The sequence below is a fragment of the Ambystoma mexicanum genome, chromosome 13, assembly GCF_040938575.1.
Source record: "Ambystoma mexicanum isolate Mex_15411 chromosome 13, UKY_AmexF1_1, whole genome shotgun sequence".
Classification (NCBI taxonomy): domain Eukaryota; kingdom Metazoa; phylum Chordata; class Amphibia; order Caudata; family Ambystomatidae; genus Ambystoma; species Ambystoma mexicanum.
In genome coordinates this window covers 51,019,586-51,043,747 of record NC_090938.1, presented here as the reverse complement: position 1 = coordinate 51,043,747, position 24,162 = coordinate 51,019,586, and the positions used below count along the sequence as shown (strand labels likewise).

Here is a 24,162-nt window from a genome sequence, read left to right as displayed (position 1 = left end):
CTAGTTGCTCTCCTCACTAGTTGCTCTCCTCACTAGTTGCTCTCCTCAGTAGCAGCTCTCAGTAGCTGCTCTCCTCACTAGCTGCTCTCCTCACTAGCTGCTCTCTTCACTAGCTGCTCTTCTCACCAGCTGCTCTCCCTCACTAGCTGCTCCCCCTCACTAGCTGCTCTCCTTCACTAGCTGCTCTCCCTCACTAGCTGCTCTCCTCACTAGCTGCTCTCCTTACTAGCTGCTGCTCTCCTCACTAGTTGCCCTCCTCACTAGCTGCTCTCGTCACTAGCTGCTCTCTTCACTAGCTGCTCTCTTCACTAGCTGCTCTCCTCACTAGCTGCTCTCCTCACTAGCTGCTCTCCGTCACTAGCGGCTCTCCCTCACTAGCGGCTCTCCCTCACTAGCTGATCTCCTCACTAGTTGCTCTCCTCACTAGCTGCTCTCCTCACTAGCTGCTCTCCTCACTAGTTGCTCTCTCACTAGCTGCTCTCTCACTAGCTGCTCTCTTCAATAGCTGCTCTCTTCACTAGCTGCTCGCCTCACTAGCTGCTCTCCTCACTAGTTGCTCTCCTCACTAGTTGCTCTCCTCACTAGCTGCTCTCCTCACTAGCTGTTCTCCTCTCCTCACTAGCTGCTCTCCTCATTAGCTGCTCTCCTCACTAGCTGCTCTCCCTCACTAGCTGCTCTCCCTCACTAGCGGCTCTCCCTCACTAGCTGATCTCCTCGCTAGTTGCTCTCCTCACTAGCTGCTCTCCTCACTAGCTGCTCTCCTCACTAGTTGCTCTCTCACTAGCTGTTCTCCCTCACTAGCTGTTCTCCCTCACTAGCTGATCTCCTCACTAGCTGCCCTCCTCACTAGTTGCTCTCCTCACAAGCTTCTTTCCCTCACTAGCTGCTCTCCCTCACTAGCTGCTCTCCCTCGCTAGCTGCTCTCCCTCGCTAGCTGCTCTCCTCGCTAGCTGCTCTCCTCACTAGCTGCTCTCCTCACTAGCTGCTCTCTTCACTAGCTGCTCTCTTCTCATTTTTCACTGAAACCCATGCATTTAGGATTCCCTCTCCCTCAGTCTCCCAAGGCCCCTCTCTCTCCTGCCAATTCCCCCCTGTCTTCTTCTCCTTTGCAACCCTTCACGTCACTCTCCTCCCTTATCTCTGCCACCTCTTCCGCTATGGCTTGTTATTAGGCTCATATTTCAGATAGAACGTTTTTTCAGACATTTTCTAAACCCACCTCAACTTTGGTGGCATTTGGTAACATGCCACAATGCACCAATCACCTGGATGTCGGACTGCACCACAATAAGGATTCCAATAGGGGTGACATTCTTATCTGGGTGCCTGCATCTGTCAGAGCTGTCTGTGTTGAGTTGATAAATCGAAGCATTTAATAGTGCTGCCCCATGTGACAAGGACACATTTCTAACATTGATAAATATATGCTTTCCTGCTAATTGACATACTCTCAGTGCATTTCCAACAGGCTTAGAACTGGAGGTGCTCCCAGGGACGCCCACTTAGTGGCATTGTGCTATGCCTAGCCTATTGTTGATACAGAGGATGCAGGCAGACTGTGTGCTTGCGCCCTGCCTTTGTAATCTCTATGTATCAGAACTTGGACAGATATTGGTAGAAGCAAGATCTTCTATGACGAATAAACTTCCGGGGCACCAGTGGTCCAAGGATGAATATCGGTTTCTAAACCATCAATCAGCCCCACACCTCTAGTACACCAGAAGGGAACCAAAAGGATTGGAAACACAAGCAAGTTATGAACCTCCTTGTCCAATTTTGGTAACGTGGACGGAACAGCAGGCTTATCTCCGCAAGGTCGTGGATTGTTGGTTAGTTGCTACACAGCGAAAATACAATTATTACCCAATGATAAAAGGGACTGTCCAGTCAAGTTTGTATACAAATATCGACTTTATTATTATCACAATAGACAGTTCTAGCACACTATGAAATACAACCCACCCTGTAAAGGAATACAGAGGACAGACAGTTTCAAGAAGGAAAAGGGATGCACTCTGGATACTGACAGGAGGGTAGTTGGTAAAGTAATTAATCGCAATAGTTCAAGGATAGTTGGTTTCAATACAAAGGGAGCAATGGGTCATAAAAGGTCAATGGGGCCTTCGGAGAAGGACTAGAGGGACACAACAAATGTACCTTGTGCTTGTAGAAGTTTTTGGTTCTCGACAGTGTAGAGTGGGTTTCAGGGCACTTTGCAGCTTCTGTGACAGAGTTAAAGATGGGAGCTGCGTGTATCAGATGGCAGGCAGTTCGGCGGGCAAGGCTGGATGGAATACTGCAGGCTGGCCTACGTAGCAGCTCAGGGTCAGGAATGGTTGTCTCAGTGCTGGTTGGCAGGTCGGAAGCACTGGTCGAGGCGTCTCGGACAGCGTAAGCGACTTCAGCGTAGTTGCAGCTCGAGCATTAAGAATGTACCTAACACCCCCAAGACTCACCTTTTCTGGCTGTTTCGGACGGCCTACCGCAGTCCCTGGAGATTGAACTGCTGACTCTTGGGAGGGGTTCACAGCACCAGCAAGGGTCAGGTGGGGTACTAACGAACTCTGCCCACACTCCATGAAAGGGACGCACTGTGGAGGAAAATCAGCTGACCTTACGTCAGCATCTGGATTTGTAGGTTCATTCCTCTAATGCCGAGCCTGCAGCTGCTAGAGATCCCGCAACCAGTATATATGCAAGTTCACTTCATGGCAGCACTGTTCTTGCAACAGTAAATTACCTGCATGAATCCACGTTCACAACAGAATCTAAGGTATTTAGTTAGGGGTTTAGGTTGTCTTTTTGCTGCTTCTCAGCATCCAAGACCCATTGTTATGGTGAGCCTTCAACCCTTCAATGTTTTGTTTTGCATGCACATAAACATTGTCCAGAGTAAGGTTGAACCCTTTTTCCCTTTTCCCATTTATCTCCAAACTGATGTCTCCATAGACGGGGTGTGTTAAGTAGCACTCCTGCCTGGGGGGGAACAACTCTCTCGTGTGGTACCTTGACAAGGGGGGTTTTCCTCTTGGGTTGGAGGGCATATTCTCCAGAGCCCCTGAGAGTTCCGCCTCTCGTCATTCTGCATCCCAAGACCCTGCAGGCCTGACATGGAGGGGCTCGACTGGCTTGGAAATGTTCTTTAAGGCGGACGCTGGTTGATGCTTTTCGTTGTACTCCTCCTAGCTTCTTCACTGGGCTCGTGTCATCCTTTAAGGCGGATGGCCCAAAGATGAGGAGAGTGTTGCAGGCAACGGCTTTGTCCTTGCTTTGGTTCAGAGACTCTCTGGCACTTCCCACCTAGGAAGCTTGCTTGCAGAGCCAAGCAGGGCATGCTGTGTGCTGGCTGGGTACCGGTTCTGGAGCTGCTTGCCAGGTCCTCTGGATTCAGTATCTCCCTCTGTTCCCTGGGAAATGTTTAGGGGAGGAATCCTGCTTCCCTCTTTCAAAATCCTAGCCTTCCTTCACTGGTGTAAGCTGTAAGGCAGACTGTACCTTCAGCCAGGGTCCAAACAAGTTCTTCTTGTTACTCCTTGCAAAGTCTTCAGCGTTCTTTTAAAGTCAAATGGTCCCCAGTGATTGGTGTAGGCTAAGCCTACTTTAATGAACAAATCCTGGGTCCCCACCAACAATCTCCTGTATGTATTATGTCATAACCAGAGTGCTTTGCAATAGAAAAGGTAAAGGGGTCAAAACATGTAATCCTAAATTCCACCCATCTTCTGGTCTGTTGTGGATCAAAGGATCAAAGGGTATTGCTGGTTAATGGAGCTCTCAGTGGTTACTGATTAAAGCGACAGGTCTCTTTTGAAGCTGTGGTAGGACCAGACTTTTGGTCTCCGCCAAACCACATTCTCATACCTTCTGAATTAGGTCCTCCTGCATGGATGACTACTGTAAATACATAGTTCCAGACATGACCAGTCACTGCCCTTGATACTGAGAAGCGGGAGCTGACTTCAGGTTGACACAGTGCATATCAAAGGGGTGTTGGAGTTTTCCTTTCCCTAGGTAAGTCCTGCGACCAGGCCCTCCATGGGCCTATTTGAATTAACTCTGATTAGTATGTGAGGCTGCCACCAGTAACTAACAAAGGAAAGGGTGGATCCATGAAACCTTTGTTAGTTAATTAGACTGTCAATGGCAGGAGGAAGGTTTTGTCTTCCTGTAACGCTCACCTGGTTCCCACAGAGGCGCGGCGTCGAAGGCGCAGAACTCTGAAGATGGACAGGAAGGGCCCCTCTATTCTGGCTTCCCTGGCTCGTTGGATACCCTCCTGTGCGTGAAAAGGGAGTATTACCAACTGTGGAACAATGCTCAAGCCTCCCACTCCCTTCCAACCCTCCACGATACCTCCTCCACGATTCCCCGTGAAGCCTCACCTTAGGGTTTGGAAGGATGAGCTCTCCATCCTGCTTCTGATGCAGGGGCGCGTTGAAACCCAGTTACTTCACTGGATTGAGGATTGATGGGACTTCAGGTAAGCTTGACTGTTCAGGTAAGGCGCTGTAAAAGTTCTGTTCAAAAGTTCAAGCTTAATAATAATGTTCGTTGTCTAATTGCAGCAAGCGCTAATGCTTATGTCTTTTTCCCCTTAGGGGGCGGGGTTCGGGGTGCCGGAGATATGGCGCCGACCCGAAGTGAAACAGTTCTGGATGAGCGCCCAGGTAATGTCTTTGCATTCGCTCATTCAATGTCTTTGTCTTTTTTCCCCATAGGGGCCGGGGTCCGGAGATGCCAGGAAGCGGCAGGACCCGAAATGCAGTGGGAATAATCCAACAGGTAAGACTTAAAAGGAAACTGAGCTTTCCTTATTCCTTTTCTCCCTCTCACCTTTGTTCTTGTCTTTTTTCCTCTAGGCGCCGGGGCGTAGCTGAATCCGGAAGATCGCTGCTGAAGATGGAAGCGCCTTGCAAAGGTGAGTAAAATGCAGCGCTGCAGCGATCGAAACGAAATGCCTTTAAAATGATGTCTTCCTTTTCAGGGCCGTTGGAGAAATGACTCCGGGATGCAGATTTAGCAGGTAAGGGCTTTTCTTCTCCTATTCTCTTCCTTTCTCCCCTTGCAGGTGTTCCAGGGTGCTGGCAGGCGTGGCTGAAGTCAGGATGCAGGAGCTGACACGGTGAGCGTCCAGCTGCTAGGTGCAGAACAACGCGAAGCATGTGTGGCTGTTCGGGTGGGGTTTAAATAGCCTTGGAAGAAGTTCCTGGTATGTATCCTTCCACCAATCAGGTATGTATCCTTCCCCGACCACACCCGGGTGGTGAAGTAGTCCTACTGGTTAAGTAGTCCCATTCAGGCCTCAAGAGGGCCTGGATGAAGCAGCAAGGTCTGCATCAGGTAAGTGTGCACCCAAGCACTTAAACACATATCCTCTTCTATGAGCCTGGCGCCTAAGGCGCCAGGACTGGGGTCCGCTATGAGCCTGGCGCCTAAGGCGCCAGCACTGAGACCAAAGGGCCCCGACTTGGGCCCGCTGAGACTTCCCTGGGGAAAATGATGTCTGCCTCTGGGGTTGCTGGGCCCGGCCTGGCTCCTTAGAGGTAGGCATCATGACACTTCCCCCTTCTGAGATGCCTTGATGTACTCTTGGCAGTCATATTCCAACCAAATATGACAGGGGGGACGGTGCCTGTAGGCTGTGTCCACCCAGAGTATACGGGTCTATGTGTATGTCATGCGGTGAGCAAAGGAAAATGTGTACGGATTAGGCCCACACATTTTCCGGAGGTTGATCTACCACCATTCAATTTCATTTAAATTTTCAAAAAAGCCCAGGTGACCGCACACCCACCGTGCAGATAGTAGAATTCTTCACACCTGCCCCACTTGAAGTCCATTTAAGTTTACCCTAGCCCTCCGTTGATATGATAAAATAGAATGTATAAATCTAAGAGCTGCTAGGATTAAGAAACTTTTGAATATCTGATATGAATCTAAAAGCGGCTAGGATTAAGGAACTTTGAATATCTGATATGAATCTAAGAGCGGCTAGGATTAAGGAACTTTGAATACCTGATATAAATCTAAGAGTGGCTAGGATTAAGGAACTTTGAATACCTGATATAAATCTAAGAGCGGCTAGGATTAAGGCATTTTGAATACCTGATATGAATCTGAGAGCGGCTAGGATCAAGGAACTTTGAATACCTGATATAAATCTAAGAGTGGCTAGGATTAAGGAACTTTGAATACCTGATATGAATCCAAGAGCAGCTAGGATTAAGGAACTTTGAATACCTGATATAAATCTAAGAGTGGCTAGGATTAAGGAACTTTGAATACCTGATTTAACTGTAAATGCGGCTAGGATTAAGGAACTTTGAATACTTGATATAACTCTAAGAGCAGCTAGGATCAAGGAACTTTGAATACATGATATAAATGTAAGAGTGGCTAGGATTATGGAACTTTGAATACCTGATATAACTCTAAGAGTGGCTAGGATTAAAGAACTTTGAATACCTGATAGAAATGTTAGAGCGGCTAAGATTAAGGAACTTTGAATACCTGATATAAATCTAGGAGAGGCTAGGATTAAGCAAGTTACCGCCCTATTCCAAGGTCTCTTAGAGGGGACTGTAAAGGACGTGTGGTCTGACCACACGTTCTTTACGGGACCCGTTAAGGGACCTTGGAGCTAATAACGGGCCCACAATTAGCGGGTCCATTATTAGCGCCTTCCCCCTTCCCATTGAGCCCTCCAGGGGCTCAAATGGGAATGGGGAATGGCATTTGGAATGGAGACTTAGCGGGTCCGCCTAGGGCGGAATGTCCCAGTAAGTCCCCTCTCCACCACACCGGACCCGGACACGATTTTGGAGGCAGCCATGGTGCTAATTGCGCCATGGCTACCTCCAAAGTCGTAATGACCCCCTTTGAATACCTGGAATCCATTGGAGGCGGCTAGTTGCAGGTAATCAAATGTCCTTAGTCACAGCAACTCTGAGATGTATATATATTCTGTTTTATTATAACAATATAGTGCTTACACTTTATTCAGGCAGGTTTTAAATGTTTAATAATTTTGTAGGAATGTTGTGTAGATTTTTACTTGAGAAAACTAGTGTATTACATTTAACTGTCAACAGTTAATTGGAAACCTATGCAGACATGTTTTGGAATTGTTGCTTTGATGAATGTCTGGATGTGTGTTTTTTTTTTAAAGATTTTTTTTGTTATTTTGGAATATTGTGTATGGTCTGATTGCAACTCCTGCATAATAATACTCTTACATATAAATTCAATATGTATACACACAGACACAATGTTGAAAGCAAAGACACTGCGCAGAACTTACAGAGGCAGGGTAATCTCCATGTTGCTACCAGCTTATATGGAAGCTCAGAGATTGTGAAAGGTGTTGTTTCGTGAGGCACAGCCCGAGCAGTAAGCAGTGACTCCAGCAGAACTCAGTGATGCCCCTGTAGTCTTAGCCGCGCGATGAATGCGCACTTGCCTGCCCCCTTCCCCTTATCCAACCCCCTATTTTAATTGAAAAAAATACCAAGTGAGGCCTGCAATGTTTCCTTTGATTCCAGAGGACTTTTTCTTTTCAAAAGCAAAGTGTCATGAAAATCCACGGTGGCGCTGGAGCTGTGCTTTTTCTAAACCTCTGCTTCAGATTCATGACATGCATCAGGGGATATATTTAAAGGAATGATATTATAGGATGCCACTAGTCGCCCAAAGTTAAGATTAGGCTAATGAGCATTGATTTTTCTGAGCATTCTACACAATATGGGACAATTTCGTCCCACGGTTCAAATGTTATTAAGCAAAGAAAAAAAGCGTTTCGGCTTACTCCCATTCATGCATGCTCTGCTGTTTTGCGACATGCAGGCCCTTCATGGTCTCCAGCTTCAACCTTGCTGCTGCAGTACCATTTCCCCCTTTCGTCTCTGCATGCTCTGCTGTCTTGCGACATGCATGTCCTTCATGGTCTCCAGCTTCAACCTTGCTGCTGCAGTACCATTTCCCTCTTTCGTCTCTGCATGCTCTGCTGTCTTGTGACACGCAGGCCCTTCATGGTCTCCAGCTTTACCCTTGCTGCTGCAGCACCATTTCCCTCTTTCGTCTCTGCATGCTCTGCTGTCTTGTGACACGCAGGCCCTTCATGGTCTCCAGCTTTACCCTTGCTGCTGCAGCACCATTTCCCCCTTTTGTCTGTGCATGCTCTGCTGTCTTGTGACAAGCATGTCCTTCATGGTCTCCAGCTTTACCCTGGCTGCTATGGCACCATTTCCCCCTTTCGTCTGTGCATGCTCTGCTGTCTTGTGACATGCAGGCCCTTCATGGTCTCCAGCTTTACCCTTGCTGCTTCGGCAACATTTCCCTCTTTTGTCTGTGCATGCTCTGCTGTCTTGCGACATGCATGTCCTTCATGGTCTCCAGCTTCAACCTTGCTGCTGCAGTACCATTTCCCTCTTTCGTCTCTGCATGCTCTGCTGTCTTGTGACACGCAGGCCCTTCATGGTCTCCAGCTTTACCCTTGCTGCTGCAGCACCATTTCCCTCTTTCGTCTCTGCATGCTCTGCTGTCTTGTGACACGCAGGCCCTTCATGGTCTCCAGCTTTACCCTTGCTGCTGCAGCACCATTTCCCCCTTTTGTCTGTGCATGCTCTGCTGTCTTGTGACAAGCATGTCCTTCATGGTCTCCAGCTTTACCCTGGCTGCTATGGCACCATTTCCCCCTTTCGTCTGTGCATGCTCTGCTGTCTTGTGACATGCAGGCCCTTCATGGTCTCCAGCTTTACCCTTGCTGCTTCGGCAACATTTCCCTCTTTTGTCTGTGCATGCTCTGCTGTCTTGTGAAATGCAGGCCCTTCATGGTCTCCAGCTTTACACTCGCTGCTTCAGCACCATTTTCCCTTGTTGTCTGTGCAGACTCTGCTGTCTTGTGACATGCATGCCCTTCATGGTCTCCAGCTTTGCAGGTGCCGCCCTTTGTTGGTGCATCCAGTCTGCTTATGGCTTGCTTTCTCTTGGCACAGAGGTCCTGCATAGTCTCCACCTTTATCTCTACCACTTCAACACCGTTTTCCCCTTTTGTCTGAGGACACCCTAACATCTTGTGACTTGCAGTCCCCTCACGGCGCCTCACTCTGCCCTTGCCTGCTTGTTGTTGGCCCACCCCATCTATAGATTTCCTATTGCAAAAGCTTTTTCATTTTGTCGGGTGCAATGTCAGGCAAGGGGAGAGGATAGATTCGGGGGTTCTCTTAAAGAAAGGAGCAACATGGAGTGCATGGCGAAGAGGGAGAAATGCACGGAATCCCTGCGAGGTGCATTGGCGAGTAGCTGTGGCCTGATTCAGAGTTAAGCTGGCGACAGTCTTTCTCCCCCTGGCAAGACCCTGCTCTGCCCCAGGGGGCTGCAAGCAAGAGGGGACTGGGGCAGAGCAGGGTGTTGCCAGGGGGCTGCAAGCAAGAGGGGGCTGGGGCAGAGCAGGGTGTTGCCAGGGGGCTGCAAGCAAGAGGGGGCAGGGACAGAGCAGTGTTTGTCAGGGGGCTGCAAGCAAGAGGGGACTGGGGCAGAGCAGGGTCTTGCCAGGGGGCTGCAAGGAAGAGGGGGCAGGGACAGAGCAGTGTGTTGTCACGGGGCTGCAAGCAAGAGGGGACTGGGGCAGAGCAAGACCCTGCTCTGCCCCAGTCCCCTCTTACTTGCAGCCCCCTGCCAACACCCTGCTCTGCCCCAGTCCCCTCTTGCTTGCAGCCCCCTGGCAACACCCTGCTCTGTCCCAGTCCCCTCTTGCTTGCAGCACCCTGCCAACACCCTGCTCTGCCCCAGTACCCTCTTGCTTGCAGCCCCCTGGCAACACCCTGCTCTGCCCCAGTCCCCTCTTGCTTGCAGCCCCCACGGGAAAGCATTTGGGTACCATAGACATGTCAGGAGGTACTTATCTTCATGTATATTACATATGTGTGCCTGTTGCCGTGTTCATTGATACGTCCTTGCATGGCTGATCAGTCATACATGGCTGTGTGACCAGATTTCCTGTTTCCGCTACTTATAGACTGGGGCTAGATCAGGCCATATAAGGAGCAGGAGACAAAGGCTAAAAATGAAAGGTACTCTGCCTGATTGCAAGATCAGTGCCACCTTCTTGCCACCAGGACCTCAGTGAGGTAGGATCAGAGCCCATAGTAGGGTGCATAGGAAAAAAGGGCTCCATGTCATTTCCACGACAGTCATTATCTCGAAGCAAATACTTCGAAATTTCACTTAACATTTTAATTTTATTTGGGGGCTTCCCCCATTGCCCCTCTTCCCCAACCCGCTCGTCGCCCGCGTTTTACCCCTTAACCCACGACTACATGTATTTTTCGAAGTAATTACTGTCATGGAAACGACAGGAGAGCAGAAGAAGAGCCGAGTGAAGGCCTAGTGATGGTGACGAACTAATCATTCTGGTCCCTTTGCTTTCAGAGTCGTCAGATGTTGCCTTCACGATCACCATGCTGCTGGCCAGTCTGAGCAGCTGCTGCAACCCCTGGATCTACATGTTCTTCAGCGGACATGTCCTCCAGGACGTCCTCCGGTACGTCTCCTGCTGTGGGTCCTCTCGGCCAAGCCTGCGGCGCCAGAACTCAAACGGCAGCCTCTCCAGCCGCAGGACCACCATGCTGACCCAAGTCCGCCAGCGTACCATCACCGACAGTGGTGTCCAAGTGCAGTGCGGCAGTGTGAAGGACCTGTATCGCCCTGATGAGGAGACGGTGGTGGATTCAGGGGTCCTCTAGAGGTCTTCTGGTAGAAGTGATGTGACGATGGTGGAGTCAGGGATCCTCTAGAGGTCTTCTGGTAGAAGTGATGTGACGGTGATGGAGGCAGGGGTCCTCTAGAGGTCTTCTGGTAGAAGTGATGTGACGATGGTGGAGTCAGGGGTCCTCTAAAGGTCTTCTGGTAGAAGTGATGTGACGGTGATGGAGTCAGGGGTCCTCTAGAGGTCTTCTGGTAGAAGTGATGTGACGATGGTGGAGTCAGGGGTCCTCTAGAGGTCTTCTGGTAGAAGTGATGTGACGATGATGGAGTCAGGGGTCCTCTAGAGCTTTTCTGGTAGACGTTATGTGACGATGATGGAGTCGGGCTTCTGGTAGAAGTGATGTGACGATGGTGGAGTCAGGGGTCCTCTAGCAGTCTTCTGGTAGAAGTGATGTGACAGTGATGGAGTCAGGGGTCCTCTAAAGGTCTTCTGGTAGAAGTGATGTGACGATGGTGGAGTTAGGGGTCCTCTAGAGCTTTTCTGGTAGAAGTGACGTGACGATGATGGAGTCAGGGGTCCTCTAGACATCTTCTGGTAGAAGTGATGTGACGGTGATGGAATCAGAGGTCCTCTAAAGGTCTTCTGGTAGAAGTGATGTGACGGTGATGGAGTCAGGGGTCCGCTAGAGGTATTCTGGTAGAAGTGATGTGACGGTGATGGAGTCAGGGGTCCTCTAGAGGTCTTCTGGTAGAAGTGATGTGACGATGATGGAGCCAGGGGTCCTCTAGAGGTCTTCTGGTAGAAGTGATGTAACGGAGTCAGGGGTCCTCTAGGGGTCTTCTGGTAGAAGTGATGTGACAATGACAGAGTCAGGGGTCCTCTAAAGGTCTTCTGGTAGAAGTGATGTGACAGTGATGGAGTCAGGGATCCTCTAGAGGTCTTCTGGTAGAAGTGATGTGACGGTGATGGAGTCAGGGGTCCTCTAGAGGTCTTCTGGTAGAAGTGATGTGATGATGGTGGAGTCAGGGTTCATCTAGAGCTTTTCTGGTAGAAGTGATGTGACGATGATGGAGTCGGTCTTCTGGTAGAAGTGATGTAACAGAGTCAGGGGTCCTCTAGAGGTCTTCTGTTAGAAGTGATGTGACGGTGATGGAGTCAGGGGTCCTCTATAAGTCTTCTGGTAGAGGTGATGTGATGATGATGGAGTGAGGGGTCCTCTAAAAGTCTTCTGGTAGAAGTGATGTGACGGTGATGGAGTCAGGGGTCCTCTAGAGGTCTTCTGGTAGAACTGATGTGATCGTGATGGAGTCAGGGGTCCTCTAGAGGTCTTCTGGTAGAAGTGATGTGACGGTGATGGAGTCAGGGGTCCTCTAGAAGTCTTCTGGTAGAAGTGATGTGACGGTGATGGAGTCAGGGGTCCTCTAGAAGTCTTCAGGTAGAAGTGATGTCACGATGATGGAGTCAGGGGTCCTCTAGAGGTCTTCTGGTAGAAGTGATGTGATGATGGTGGAGTCAAGGGTCCTCTAGAGGTCTTCTGGTAGAAGTGATGTGATGATGATGGAGTCAGGGGTCCTCTAAAGGTCTTCTGGTAGAAGTGATGTGACGATGGTGGAGTCAGGGGTCCTCTAGAGCTTTTCTGGCAGAAGTGATGTGACGATGATGGAGTCAGGGGTCCTCTAGACGTCTTCTGGTAGAATTGATGTGACGATGATGAAGTCAGGGGTCCTCTAGAGCTTTTCTGGTATAAGTGATGTGGCGATGATGGCGTCAGGGTTCCTCCAAAGGTCTTCTGGTAGAAGTGATGTGACGGTGGTGGAGTCAGGGTTCCTCCAAAGGTCTTCTGGTAGAAGTGTTGTGACAGCATGAGATGTGGGATAGGGGACACCTGTAGGGCTCTGGAAGGGGGCATGGATGGTTAAAGGTTTGCAAGCCCCAATGTATCTCTACCCAGTATGCTCCACAAGGTGCTGTGCCAAGAAGTACTTTTTAATGATATTAATTTTCATTCAATGTTTTTGTTATATGTGACACGCATATCTGCATTAAAGGTAAGAAGGAGGTACTTTACAATATAAATAGAAAACAATGAAATAACAGATTTAAAGACATTTCTTATGGAAAAAGATGGGCTCTACTTCCAGGATGAAACAACTCTGGCTGGGACCTAAGTCCAGGGCAGGCCTGCACCAAGGACCAAAAGCCTTTGGACCAGCCAGGCTTGCCTTTTTTAGGACTCCACCTTGAATATGATTGCAAAGGTCAAAGAGATCCTGCACATGACGTGGAGTGTTGGAGTGGCGAGTTTAATGCAAGAAGCTCATTGCAGCACTTGGGCACCAGCATTCTACACAAGGAGCAGCTCAAAGTCGGACACAAGCGCTACTCTAGAAATTGGACATTGAGTGGTATAAGCTGTTACAGTGCCAAGCAAGGGTTAATGGTTCACACCTTGGGTGTTCTGAAACCTCAGAGTGCTTTATCATGGTGGAAGTCATTGTGTAACTCTTGAATTGAGCTTTGGCGAGGAGAGCCCTTGTGTCCTGAGAGCATAGCATTACTGATGACAAGAGAACAGGCCTCAGGCTGGTTTCCAGTGTAACGAGCCCAGAGGGTAGGGTCTCCGGCACTCTTGCAGTCTGGCTAAGCATCGGTAATCAGGGGAACGTTGACTTAATCGTAGGCATGAGTAACATATGAATTACTGATTATAGCAACATGTATTTTCATTTGTATTGTTTAGGATTTCTTCACATTGTTTAGGATTTCTTCACATTGTTTAGGATTTCTTCACAGCGCACCAGCACTGTGGTCTGACAGCACTTTGGTAGGTTTTGCCAAATTCCTTAAGTTGCATTGGTCGATTCTTCTGCACCTATTTGAGAAAGCAAATGAAAAGGCAGTCTTGTGTGTGGTATTAAACATGTGCCCATCAGAGTTACTGAGCCCATAAACTCTCCCCACCCAAGTTAAGAACCAGTTGAATGACCGTCATATTTTCTGGCTCAGTAGAAATGTCCCCATTAGCATTACTGAGCCAGTAAACTCTCCCCACCCAAGTTAAGAACCAGTTGAATGACCCGTCAGATTTTCTGGCTCAGTAGAAATGTCCCCATTAGCATTACTGATCCAGTAAACTCTCCCCACCCAAGTTAAGAGCCAGTTGAATGACCCATCAGATTTCCTGGCTCAGTAGAAATGTACCCATTAGATTTGCTGAGCCAGTAAACTCCCCCCACGCAAGTTAAGAGCCAGTTGAACGACCCATCAGATTTTCTGGCTCAGTAGAAATGTCCCCATCAGTGTTACTGAGCCAGTAAACTCTCCCCAACCAAGTTAAGAGCCAGTTGAATGACCCATCAGATTTACTGGCTCAGTATAAATGTCCCCATCAAAGTTACTGAGCCAGTAAACTCTCTTCACCCAAGTTAAGAGCCAGTTGAATGACCCGTCAGATTTCCTGGCTCAGTAGAAATGTCCCCATCAGAGTTACTGAGCCAGTAAACTCTCCCCACCAAAGTTAAGAGCCAGTTGAATGACCCATCAGATTTCCTGGCTCAGTAGAAATGTCCCCATCAGAGTTAATGAGCCAGTAAACTCTCCTCACCCAAGTTAAGAGCCAGTTGAATGACCCATCATATTTCCTGGCTCAGTAGAAATGTCCCCATCAGAGTTACAAAGCCATTAGAAATGTTCCCTTCAGATTTACTGGGGCAGTACATGTGTCCCCCATCATTACAGAGGCAGTTAACATGTCTACATCAAAGTTACTATGCCACTAAAAAGGTCTCCATCAGATTAACTGGGCCAGTACACATGCCCCCAATGTATGTATTGCGCTAGTAAACATGTCCTCATTCGGGAAAAATATCTGCATCAGAATTACTAGGCCAGTACACATGTTCCCTTCAGAGTTACTGAGTGAGTACACATGTCCCCAATAAAGTTACACAGCCTGTGGAAATGTGAGTCGGAAACATAATCAAAATTCTGTATGCCCCTTGTTGCAAGGAATAACGAGATACCCACGAAGGGAAAAACAGTTCAATTAGCAGGGAGGCGAGTGACGCAAGAACGCCCCCCATTAATTCCACGCAGCTGGGGGCCGCATCACGACTGCCCATAGTGTTCACGTTGCTTATAAATTCAAACAACAGGCCGGATGCTGGTAATGGAAATTTCCATCAGGTCCAGGGGCGATAATGTGAGCAAGGCGGCTGTACTGCTGCGCTCACAACAGCTTCTTCCGCCAGAGGAAGGGACCTTGGCTGCATGCAAGATGGCTGCCTTAATCTGACACCATATGAGCATCACAAGGCAGCCATCCTTACCATGGCACCTGCGGTTAAGAGGGGGCAGGGCATCACTTTGCAATGACCACACTGCAATGCCAGCTCCTGACTGCATGAGGTCCTCAGATCCCTGGCAGGAGGTGAGCACACCCACCTCAGCCAGTGGACTGGCCCAACTTTCAGAAAAGTGCAGGGTACGCTTGCAGGAGACAACAGAACTTTCTAGCGGTGACATTCACCCGAAGTCTGACTTGTGAGAAAACACACACATCCCTCTCTTACTTGCCAGACACAACAACCACAGTAAACCTCCCCTGAGAGAAGAAACCACCCAGCTCAGTGAAGGCTGCCCATCCTAGCTAGCCTGCACGAGGACACCATACTGGCAGAGTGATGATGCCCACCCAGCTGCCCTCACATGTTTAACAACATGACACTTCCTAGTGGAGGCAACCCACCCAGCATTCACACCAATGCATGCATGTTTTGAATAACATCTTTGATTGTGTAACGGTCAGCCTGCTCTGTTGTAAGCTCCCAGAAGTGGGCCTCTGATCTGACATAGAAATTAATAAGCCCCCAAAAAAGTCGCTCCCTCTTTCCCCGCTAGAGCTGTACTTTCAGTGCAGGTCCAGAGTGGACGGTAGGCAACACACCAAGGCTGGAACTGCCTACTTCCTGTTCAGAATGGAAAGAGTTGCTTCCTACATCCTGAATTGTAGTTTTTCGTAAATTAGGAGAATATGAGGCTTAAAAGGAATGTCTTGAGGCATTTTCTAATTGTTTATAATATTCCTCTTTATCTCTCTCACAAGCATTCATCAAAACATTTACTAAATACATCGTCTGCAGACTCCCCATCTATGAAGAATTGCTCATTTGTTCACTATTTTTAAGCTGTCAGAAATGCAAAAGGAACTATGAAACCCAAAGGTTTTCCGAATTCAAAATGTGCAAGCATTTCTGCACAAAAAATGGACTCATTTGCATGTGGTACCCCGGGTACTAGCCAGCTGCAGCAGTGAAGACCCACGCACACACCAAGGTTGTGTTTATTCATTGAAACTGCATAATCTAGTATACTTTATTGCCACAAAAGAATTATTGAAATGTGTTTTATATATGAACTAGAAACCTGTTGTTGATGTTTGTACACTCTGTGCTGCCTGGACAGCTTAACTGAAATAAAACCAATTAGCAGAATATGACCTTAGCATTCATTTTACATCAGTCAAATATAAGTGCATTCGTGTGATTTTCTGGTAGGTGCCACCAGGCTACAGGGAAAGATGCATAAAAAAAAGAAATATTGTTTCGAATAAGCAACACAGGGAACACATTTGTTTAATATGATATCAGGCTGATTTTGAAGCAGTGGAATATTTTAAAGAAGATCAATTTCTGAAAGAATTTCTCTGCCATCTATTTAAGTATTTCTGCATATCGAGAATCCGGGGTATGCAGCATTGTTCTGTTCAAGGTAAGCAGAAAGACTGTGGCTGCATTAGCAAAGTAGAGCTCTCTGGCATGCAAGTGCCTTATGAAGGAGAATAAGTGTGCTGCGCAACATGCGCGTTGCAAGGGTCTGATGAAGTAGACTAAGTGTGCTGCGAAACATGCGCGTTGCAAGGGCCTGATGAAGGCGACTAAGTGTGCTGCGAAACATGCGCGTTGCAAGGGCCTGATGAAGGCGACTAAGTGTGCTGCGAAAGATGCGTATTGCAAGGACCTGATGAAGTAAACTCAGTGTGCTGCGAAACATGTGCATACTCTGTAGACTCTGAGCATCCAGCCAGTGAGGCAGGCTTGATCTCCGTATTTGCTTTATCCGGATCGATGTTGATGTAGTCTGGGAATTTCTTTCTTTTGGGCCCACCTTCCCGATTCCTGACTTTGTCTTCAAAGACGAGGCTTGTGTAAGTGATGTCTGCTTTTGTCCTGGGGGTCTGGAGGGATGAAACAAGTCACACTGAGTGATAGATACCACAAAATGCACCCGCCATTCGCGCCTCTTTAATCACATGGTAGAACACTACCTACGTACACTTGCAACTGCATTAGTCGGCTGGCAGGTACCGCACAGCCGCGCAATCCCACAGCATGCCTGCCACAGAGGTATCCAGGCATCCACGTCACAACAGCCATATTCTCACAGCTTCTAGCATGGCTCAATTACTTCCAGACAGCCCAGTCCAAGACCTCAAGCTCAGAAGTACACCCTCACTTAAGAGTGTCCTTAGTTCCCCCATCTTAAGGGCCCGATTCATGGAATATTTGCCTGGTTCAAAGTGAGTTTGCACTGCCGGAAAGGTGACTTTGCACTTTCGCAAAAACCCTGAGTCATGGAACCGTGCAAAATGTATTTTTGCCACGCAAAATAATTTTGTACTGCAAAAATGACTATGCACTGACTTTGGCCGGACTTTGACACCCTCCCACCCCCACCGCACCGCGCATCTGTTATGAGACTAATGATAACGGGTGGTGAGGTTAGGATAGGCCCCACACGGCTCCTACTGCTTGGACTGGCAACCGTCTTTACATGTTAGTGCTGTCAGTGTTCCAGTCAGTGAGGGTATCCAGTAAATCCCAACACGGTTGCGCAATATTTTACAGAAGCTGAAAGGCATCCATGAGAGATTTGAACTTTGGGATTTAACTCTTATATTACTTACCTGATCATCGTCACGCGGAATCTTCGCTTAAAGTATTTCTGTAACAGCCCTGATTTGAGAAAGGCTCAGCCGAGCCGAAACACGTGTAATCATGGCGAGGGCGGCTTACTTTGAATGATCATTAAAGTAAAACTGCACTGAATGGCGCAGAGCCCGGGAGTTTCTCCTTCAATGTCAAGATACATGTGAGTATACAATATGTTCTTTGATATGTATTTTCCTTTTTAAACCCATGACTAATTCATTGACCTTTTGCCACCTGTCCCAAGACAACTATTAACTAAGGTGACACGAAGATGACATGATGAATGCACATAAATAATGGCACCAATCTATGAGCAGGGCACGACATGATGCCACTCAGTATGTTTGCCATCTGCAGGATCATGATATGGGATATTCTATGATTTATACATTGGTCAATTTCATGGGGAATCAGACACTGAAAAACCAGGATTTAAAGCGAAAGAACCCACACACACACATATATACACACGTGTAAAGGCAGGTCGTAATACTTCAAAAAACCCCCAACAACATGTAAAGAAAAACCTGCACACAAAACCAAGCCGCTTTCTCAAAAAGGTATGTTTATTTCATTACAAAAATTCTCGTGCAACCAACACTGCCTAATGGCTTAAAAAGGGTAGGCATCATTCCCATGCCTCCCTAGCTGACAAAACAGGTTATGAAAACCCTCACCCCACCAGGGTGGAAACCGCCACGCGTTCCGCTTGTATAGCAAGCTTCCTCAGGCTTTTTTATTCCCAAATCCGTGGAAACACTTTCTTTTTATAAAAACAGACGCCGGACCGGCGTTGATATTAGGCTCCTCCCTTTAGCTTTCAAAATACTGATCATGTGATCGCTACAATGCCGTAGTGACTCGCATATACAACTACGGCCATCTTGGAATGAGTTCTGCATGCCTAGATATGAATGTAAATACATCCCACCTCGACTAAATGTTACATGGTGAAATTAGAAAAAGCGCGGGGGGAGAAGCTGCATATCATCAGCCTAATCCAGCATTCTGATATCAAATTAAAATAACAAAGTAGTAATAATGTGTTTATGTGCGCAAGTGCGCAAATATTACGTTGAATGGTTCCGTTTCAACACTCATGATGAAAACAGCAGACCAATACACCCCATGGCTTGCAGTGCCTGTCACAAAAGCCAGAGCGGAGTGCAGCGCATTTCCTGTTTGAAAAGATGTTTTTTCCTTTTTCGCCACATGACTAACCTCAAAATTGAGATTTACTTAAAGGGGCCTACACCCTTATTCACAGATACACTGGGCAGGCTTCATTAGTCTATGTCCATTTCAAATAGTTATTGGCACAGATATCCTAATGAAAATGCCATAGCAGACAGTAAAGTGCATAGTGCAATTAAAGCAGCAATTAGTCCATCGTTAAGGAATACCATAGCAGACAATAAAGTGCATAGTGCAATTAAAGCAACAATTAGTCCATCGTTCGAGAATGATCCTTCTAATAAAGTGCCAGTGTATCTTGATAAACTCAGACATATATCATTACCATTATATCCAATAATTGGTTAAAGTGCAAGTGCAATCTGATGTGAAAGCAATGTCGTTTTTGGGTCTTGCCCACATTCCAGTACATAAGAGACTGGGCAATCGAGAGCTTAAATTGAGACAGCTAGAAGCGTCATTAATCTGCAAACTTGACACACTTAGACCCTTGGGATTGAAATTTGAATGCGGAAATGTTTGTGTTTTTACATTGAGTATATGACAAACCATCTGATACTGTAGAATGTTGCACTTGCACTTTAACCAATTATTGGATGTAATGGTTATGATATATGTCTGAGTTTATTAAGATACACTGGCATTTCATTAGAAGGATAATTCTCGAACGATGGACTAATTGTTGCTTTAATTGCACTATGCACTTTATTGTCTGCTATGGTATTCCTTAACGATGGACTAATTGCTGCTTTAATTGCACTATGCACTTTACTGTTTGCTATGGCATTTTCATTAGGATATCTGTGCCAATAACTATTTGAAATGGACATGGACTAATGAAGCTTGCCCAGTGTATCTGTGAATAAGGGTGTAGGCCCCTTTAAGTAAATCTCAATTTTGAGGTTAGTCATGTGATGAAAAAGGAAAAAACATCTTTTCAAACAGGAAATGCGCTGCACTCCGCTCTGGCTTTTGTGATAGGCACTGAAAGCCATGGGGTGTATTGGTCTGCTGTTTTCATCATGAGTGTTGAAACGGAACCATTCAACGTAATATTTGCGCACTTGCGGACATAAAAACATTATTACTACTTTGTTATTTTGATTTGATATCAGAATGCTGGATTCGGCTGGTGATATGCAGCTTCTCCCCCATGCTTTTTCTAATTTCACCATGTAACATTTAGTCGAGGTGGGATGTATTTACATTCATATCTAGGCATGCAGAACTCATTCCAAGATGGCCGTAGTTGTATATGCGAGTCACTACGGCATTGTAGCGATCACATGACCGGTATTTTGAAAGCAAAAGGGAGGAGCCTAATATCAACGCCGGTCTGGCATCTGTTTTTATAAAAAGAAAGTGTTTTTGCACGGATTTTGGAATAAAAAAGCCTGAGGAAGCTTGGTATACAAGCGAAACGCGTGGCGGTTTCCACCCTGGTGGGGTGAGTGTCTTTACAACCTGTTTTGTCAGTTAGGGAGGCATGGGAATGATGACTACCCTTTTTAAGCCATTAGGCAGTGTTCGTTGCACGAGAATTTTTGTAATGAAATAAACATACCTTTTTGAGAAAGCGGCTTGGTTTTGTGTGCAGGGTTTTTTTTACATGTTGTTGTTTTTTTTTTGAAGTATTACAACCTGCCTTTACACATGTGTTTTTTGCATATTTAGAAATCCAGCCAAGATTTCTACCCTTAGCATCAGCTACTTGCAGGCTGAGCACTATGTTGGCATATCAGTTGTTTTTTTCATATATATAAAAAATTCAAGTCAAATATGGGCAATGAATATCTTAAATCCCTAAAGGAATTAAGTCTTCTATCCAACTGCATTATTAAATCTTCAGATAAAGGCCGTAATGCTGTACTTATGGACAGGGATCAGTATGTACATGAGGCCAATAGACAACTTAATGATAAAACCTGTTATGAGAAATTAACAGAGAATCCGATGCCAAAGTTGGAATCAACAGTGCAGGAATTTTTTAAGGAATGGTCAGACTAAGGAATGTTGGAAGATCTAGATGTGAGGTTCCTTTACAAATCCCATGCGATTACACCCACGATATATTTCCTTCCCAAGATCCACAAATGTGCCTCTAAACCTCCATGCAGACCGATTGTCACACTAATAGGCTCATTGTTAGAGAACATGTCTAAATATATCGATGAATGTCTCTTTCCCTTTGTCCTAACATTACCTTCATATTTGAGGGACACAAAGGACTTTCTGTTGAGAGTAAATGAGCTACCATGTGACCCGAATTTCTGATTAGTCACTATGGACGTTGTTTCCCTGTATACATCTATCACACATGTACAAGGAATGAAGGCTTGCAAGTATTTTTTAAATACTAGATGTCTAAACTATACTCGACATTCAGAAATGATCATGGCCATGATCCACATGTGTTTAACCAACAATGTATTTGTATTTAACCAGAAATACTACAGACAGAAACAGGGAACTGCTATGGGCACGACCTTCGCCCCGTCCTATGCCAATTTAACCATGGGTTACTGGGAAAAACATGAGGCCTGGAAGGAAGAATATGGAAATTTCACTAACAAGGTGATAATGTGGCAGCGATACATTGACGACCTCTTTATTATTTGGAAGGGTACTTCCGAAGAATGGGTGGACTTTGTGAAATTGTTGAATATTAACAACTACAACTTACAATTTACGGAAACACACAGTCCCAAAGAGGTGGTCTTTTTGGATGTGACAATCTATGTAGAAGATGGTAAAATCAAGACCAAATTGTTTCGAAAACCGACCGGGGTCAATGCTCCATTGCATGCAAAAAGTGCACATAGTCAAAACCTTATTTGGAGCATACCCTAAGGCGAATTTATCCGGCTGCGGAGAAACTGCTCGGAGATGAGCAGCTACGATGAGGAAAGCAAAATAACAGCATGGGGCTTCAAGAAACAGCAATACCGAAAACAAATCATCGAACGTGCCTATATTAAAGCTAGGCAGAGTGATAGATCGTTGCTGTTACTCGATAATGCAAAGAAAATTCCCAGTTTGGAGAAAGAGGAACAACTCGCCTCATATTGACATATGGTCATTCAGCAAAAACGATTAAAACCATCATTCGGAAACATTGGACGACACTAGTGGTAGATACAGATTTAAAAACGCTATTGGGGAGCCATCCGAACTTTGCATTTCGAAAGTGTCAATCCATTAAAGACAACTTGGTCAGCAGCTACATGACACCTGAATCAACTCCCAGTCAATTGTCATGGCTTAATTGTAGGAACAAGGGTTTCTACAAATGTACAAAATGCAAGATATGCACATTTGCATATGAGTGCTCGAGCTATCTACACCCTGTACTTAAGAAAACCATCATTATCACCGAAAGAATAACATGTGAATCAGAGTACATAGTGTATGCACTCAAATGCACTAGTAAGAAATGGTACATTGGCAGCACTAAGTGCAAATTGAAAATATGTATCCAACAGCATATCAGAGCGATAAAAAATCGTGACTTTGCATATCCCATAGCCAAACATTTTTGGGAGAAACATGATGGGAAACTTTGTGATTTTTCATTTATGGGGCTACACCAAGTGACCATGGGACAGAGGGGAGGAGACAGAGAAAAGTTATTGAGTCAGCGAGAAACACGCTATATTATTGACTTTGAGAGTAAGATCCCTCTAGGACACAATATAGATGATGAGATGTATACATTTCTTGGGGAATAATCTAAGGAATTTAGCACAGTACCGGTGATGTATACTTTTTGCACAAACCATGAGAAATAGGGCACAATTGTGTGCCATCATCTATGATGATTGAATTAATTTTTGAAGTTGGGTAATGACGGATGGCCTATTCCCACATACTGTTGTGATTATTGATTGTTCTTGTAACATTTTTAATACTCCTGCCCTTATGAAATTGATTGTGTGGAGGCAGTGAGCTTTTTAGTAGTAATTTAGGACACCCTGAAGGATTCCAGATACTCCTTCTTTCTCCCTCTTGAGTGAAGTTTATCTTCTACCATTTAGGGTTCTTATAGAAGGGCATTGAGCCAACAAATGGGCACCAAACCTAACCTAGGCTGTTAATAATATTGGAAATTCAAGTCCAGAGTAGGTATTGGAGAGATTGAATGCACTATGCATTTTATAGCATACATAGAGATCAATGAGTAAAATGACATGGCTATTGTGTATATTTTGCATGTAGATTTTCCTGCGTATTTATCATGGATATCCAACATGTCCCTAGCCCACAAGTGTGAACCTATAAGAAGGATGGCAATATTGTCTCAATCTTAAGCGGGATATGTATATGGGATATGCTACGTTATTCAGTGGCCCCTGTACACTACTGTTCAGTGACTCACGATACACGATTGCAGCCATATAGGTAATGGCATACTTAGTCATACTCATGGACTATTGCACTCTCTCCTGACCTCGGACACTTGAAATATTAATGGATCTATCAGGATATTCCATTTGAAAAATAGACATTATTATATTCTCCACAGGCATTGGGCAGCATTATTTTCCTCTGTAAACATCATAACTTAAAATGATGATATATGGTGTCATCTGTTAATATAAAAGAACGTTATTTGTACATCTAAAATGTTAATCTGTTGTATTTGATACTTGGGAATGCAGATGCACACACATTAAGTACATATTAGGAGGAATAGATTGCTGCTCGTGTAACCATATGGCAGTGGAATATGCCTGATAAGAAAGCCTGGGATACAACTACAAGGTTTTGAATTGGTCCCTTGTTTGTCTCTATGCCCACCACGCGGAGGGAGGGGGAAGGGAATAAAAGAGTGCGTAGAAAGTGAACAAGATCATGTGACCAAGCTACAAGGTGTAGCGAAACGCGCCATCTGCGGAGCGCCTTTGTTAGGCGGGGCAAGGGTTGGAGGTTTTTTGTATGAAATTGTTTCTTAACAAATTTTTGATAAATAAAATAGAATGATTTTTATTCCATTTGGACTATTGTGCAATTTGTGGATTTGAGCTGGGAGCCTGCAGCGCAGTCGGAGTGAAAGGATTGGATATATATATATATATATATATATATATATATATATATATATATATATACATATATATATATATATATTTTTTTTTTTTTATTTTATTTTTTTTTTTGCTGATAAGTGAAAATTGGATCTTTTGGAAAATTCCTTTTCTTAACAAGAACTCAAATTACTTATTGGAAGCTCCATTCACTTTCCCTAAAACATACCCCAAGGAGAATGGTATCCTC

The 24,162-nt window shown here is 45.8% G+C and overlaps 2 protein-coding genes across 2 annotated transcripts in view; one reads left to right on the top strand and one right to left on the bottom strand.

The window, feature by feature from the left end:
- Positions 1 to 16,208, top strand: part of AVPR1B (arginine vasopressin receptor 1B) — a 33,481-nt gene extending 17,273 nt beyond the window's left edge. Inside the window, exon 2 of the mRNA XM_069633172.1 lies at positions 10,429 to 16,208. Within this exon, the coding sequence (XP_069489273.1) occupies positions 10,429 to 10,742 (314 nt within the window). The 3' untranslated portion in view covers positions 10,743 to 16,208. The remainder of the gene's footprint in view (positions 1 to 10,428) is intronic.
- The window catches only part of LOC138520829 (uncharacterized), a 48,896-nt gene continuing 40,798 nt past the window's right edge, over positions 16,065 to 24,162 (bottom strand). Inside the window, exon 5 of the mRNA XM_069633173.1 lies at positions 16,065 to 16,940. Coding sequence (XP_069489274.1) covers positions 16,689 to 16,940 — 252 coding nt within the window. The 3' untranslated portion in view covers positions 16,065 to 16,688. The remainder of the gene's footprint in view (positions 16,941 to 24,162) is intronic.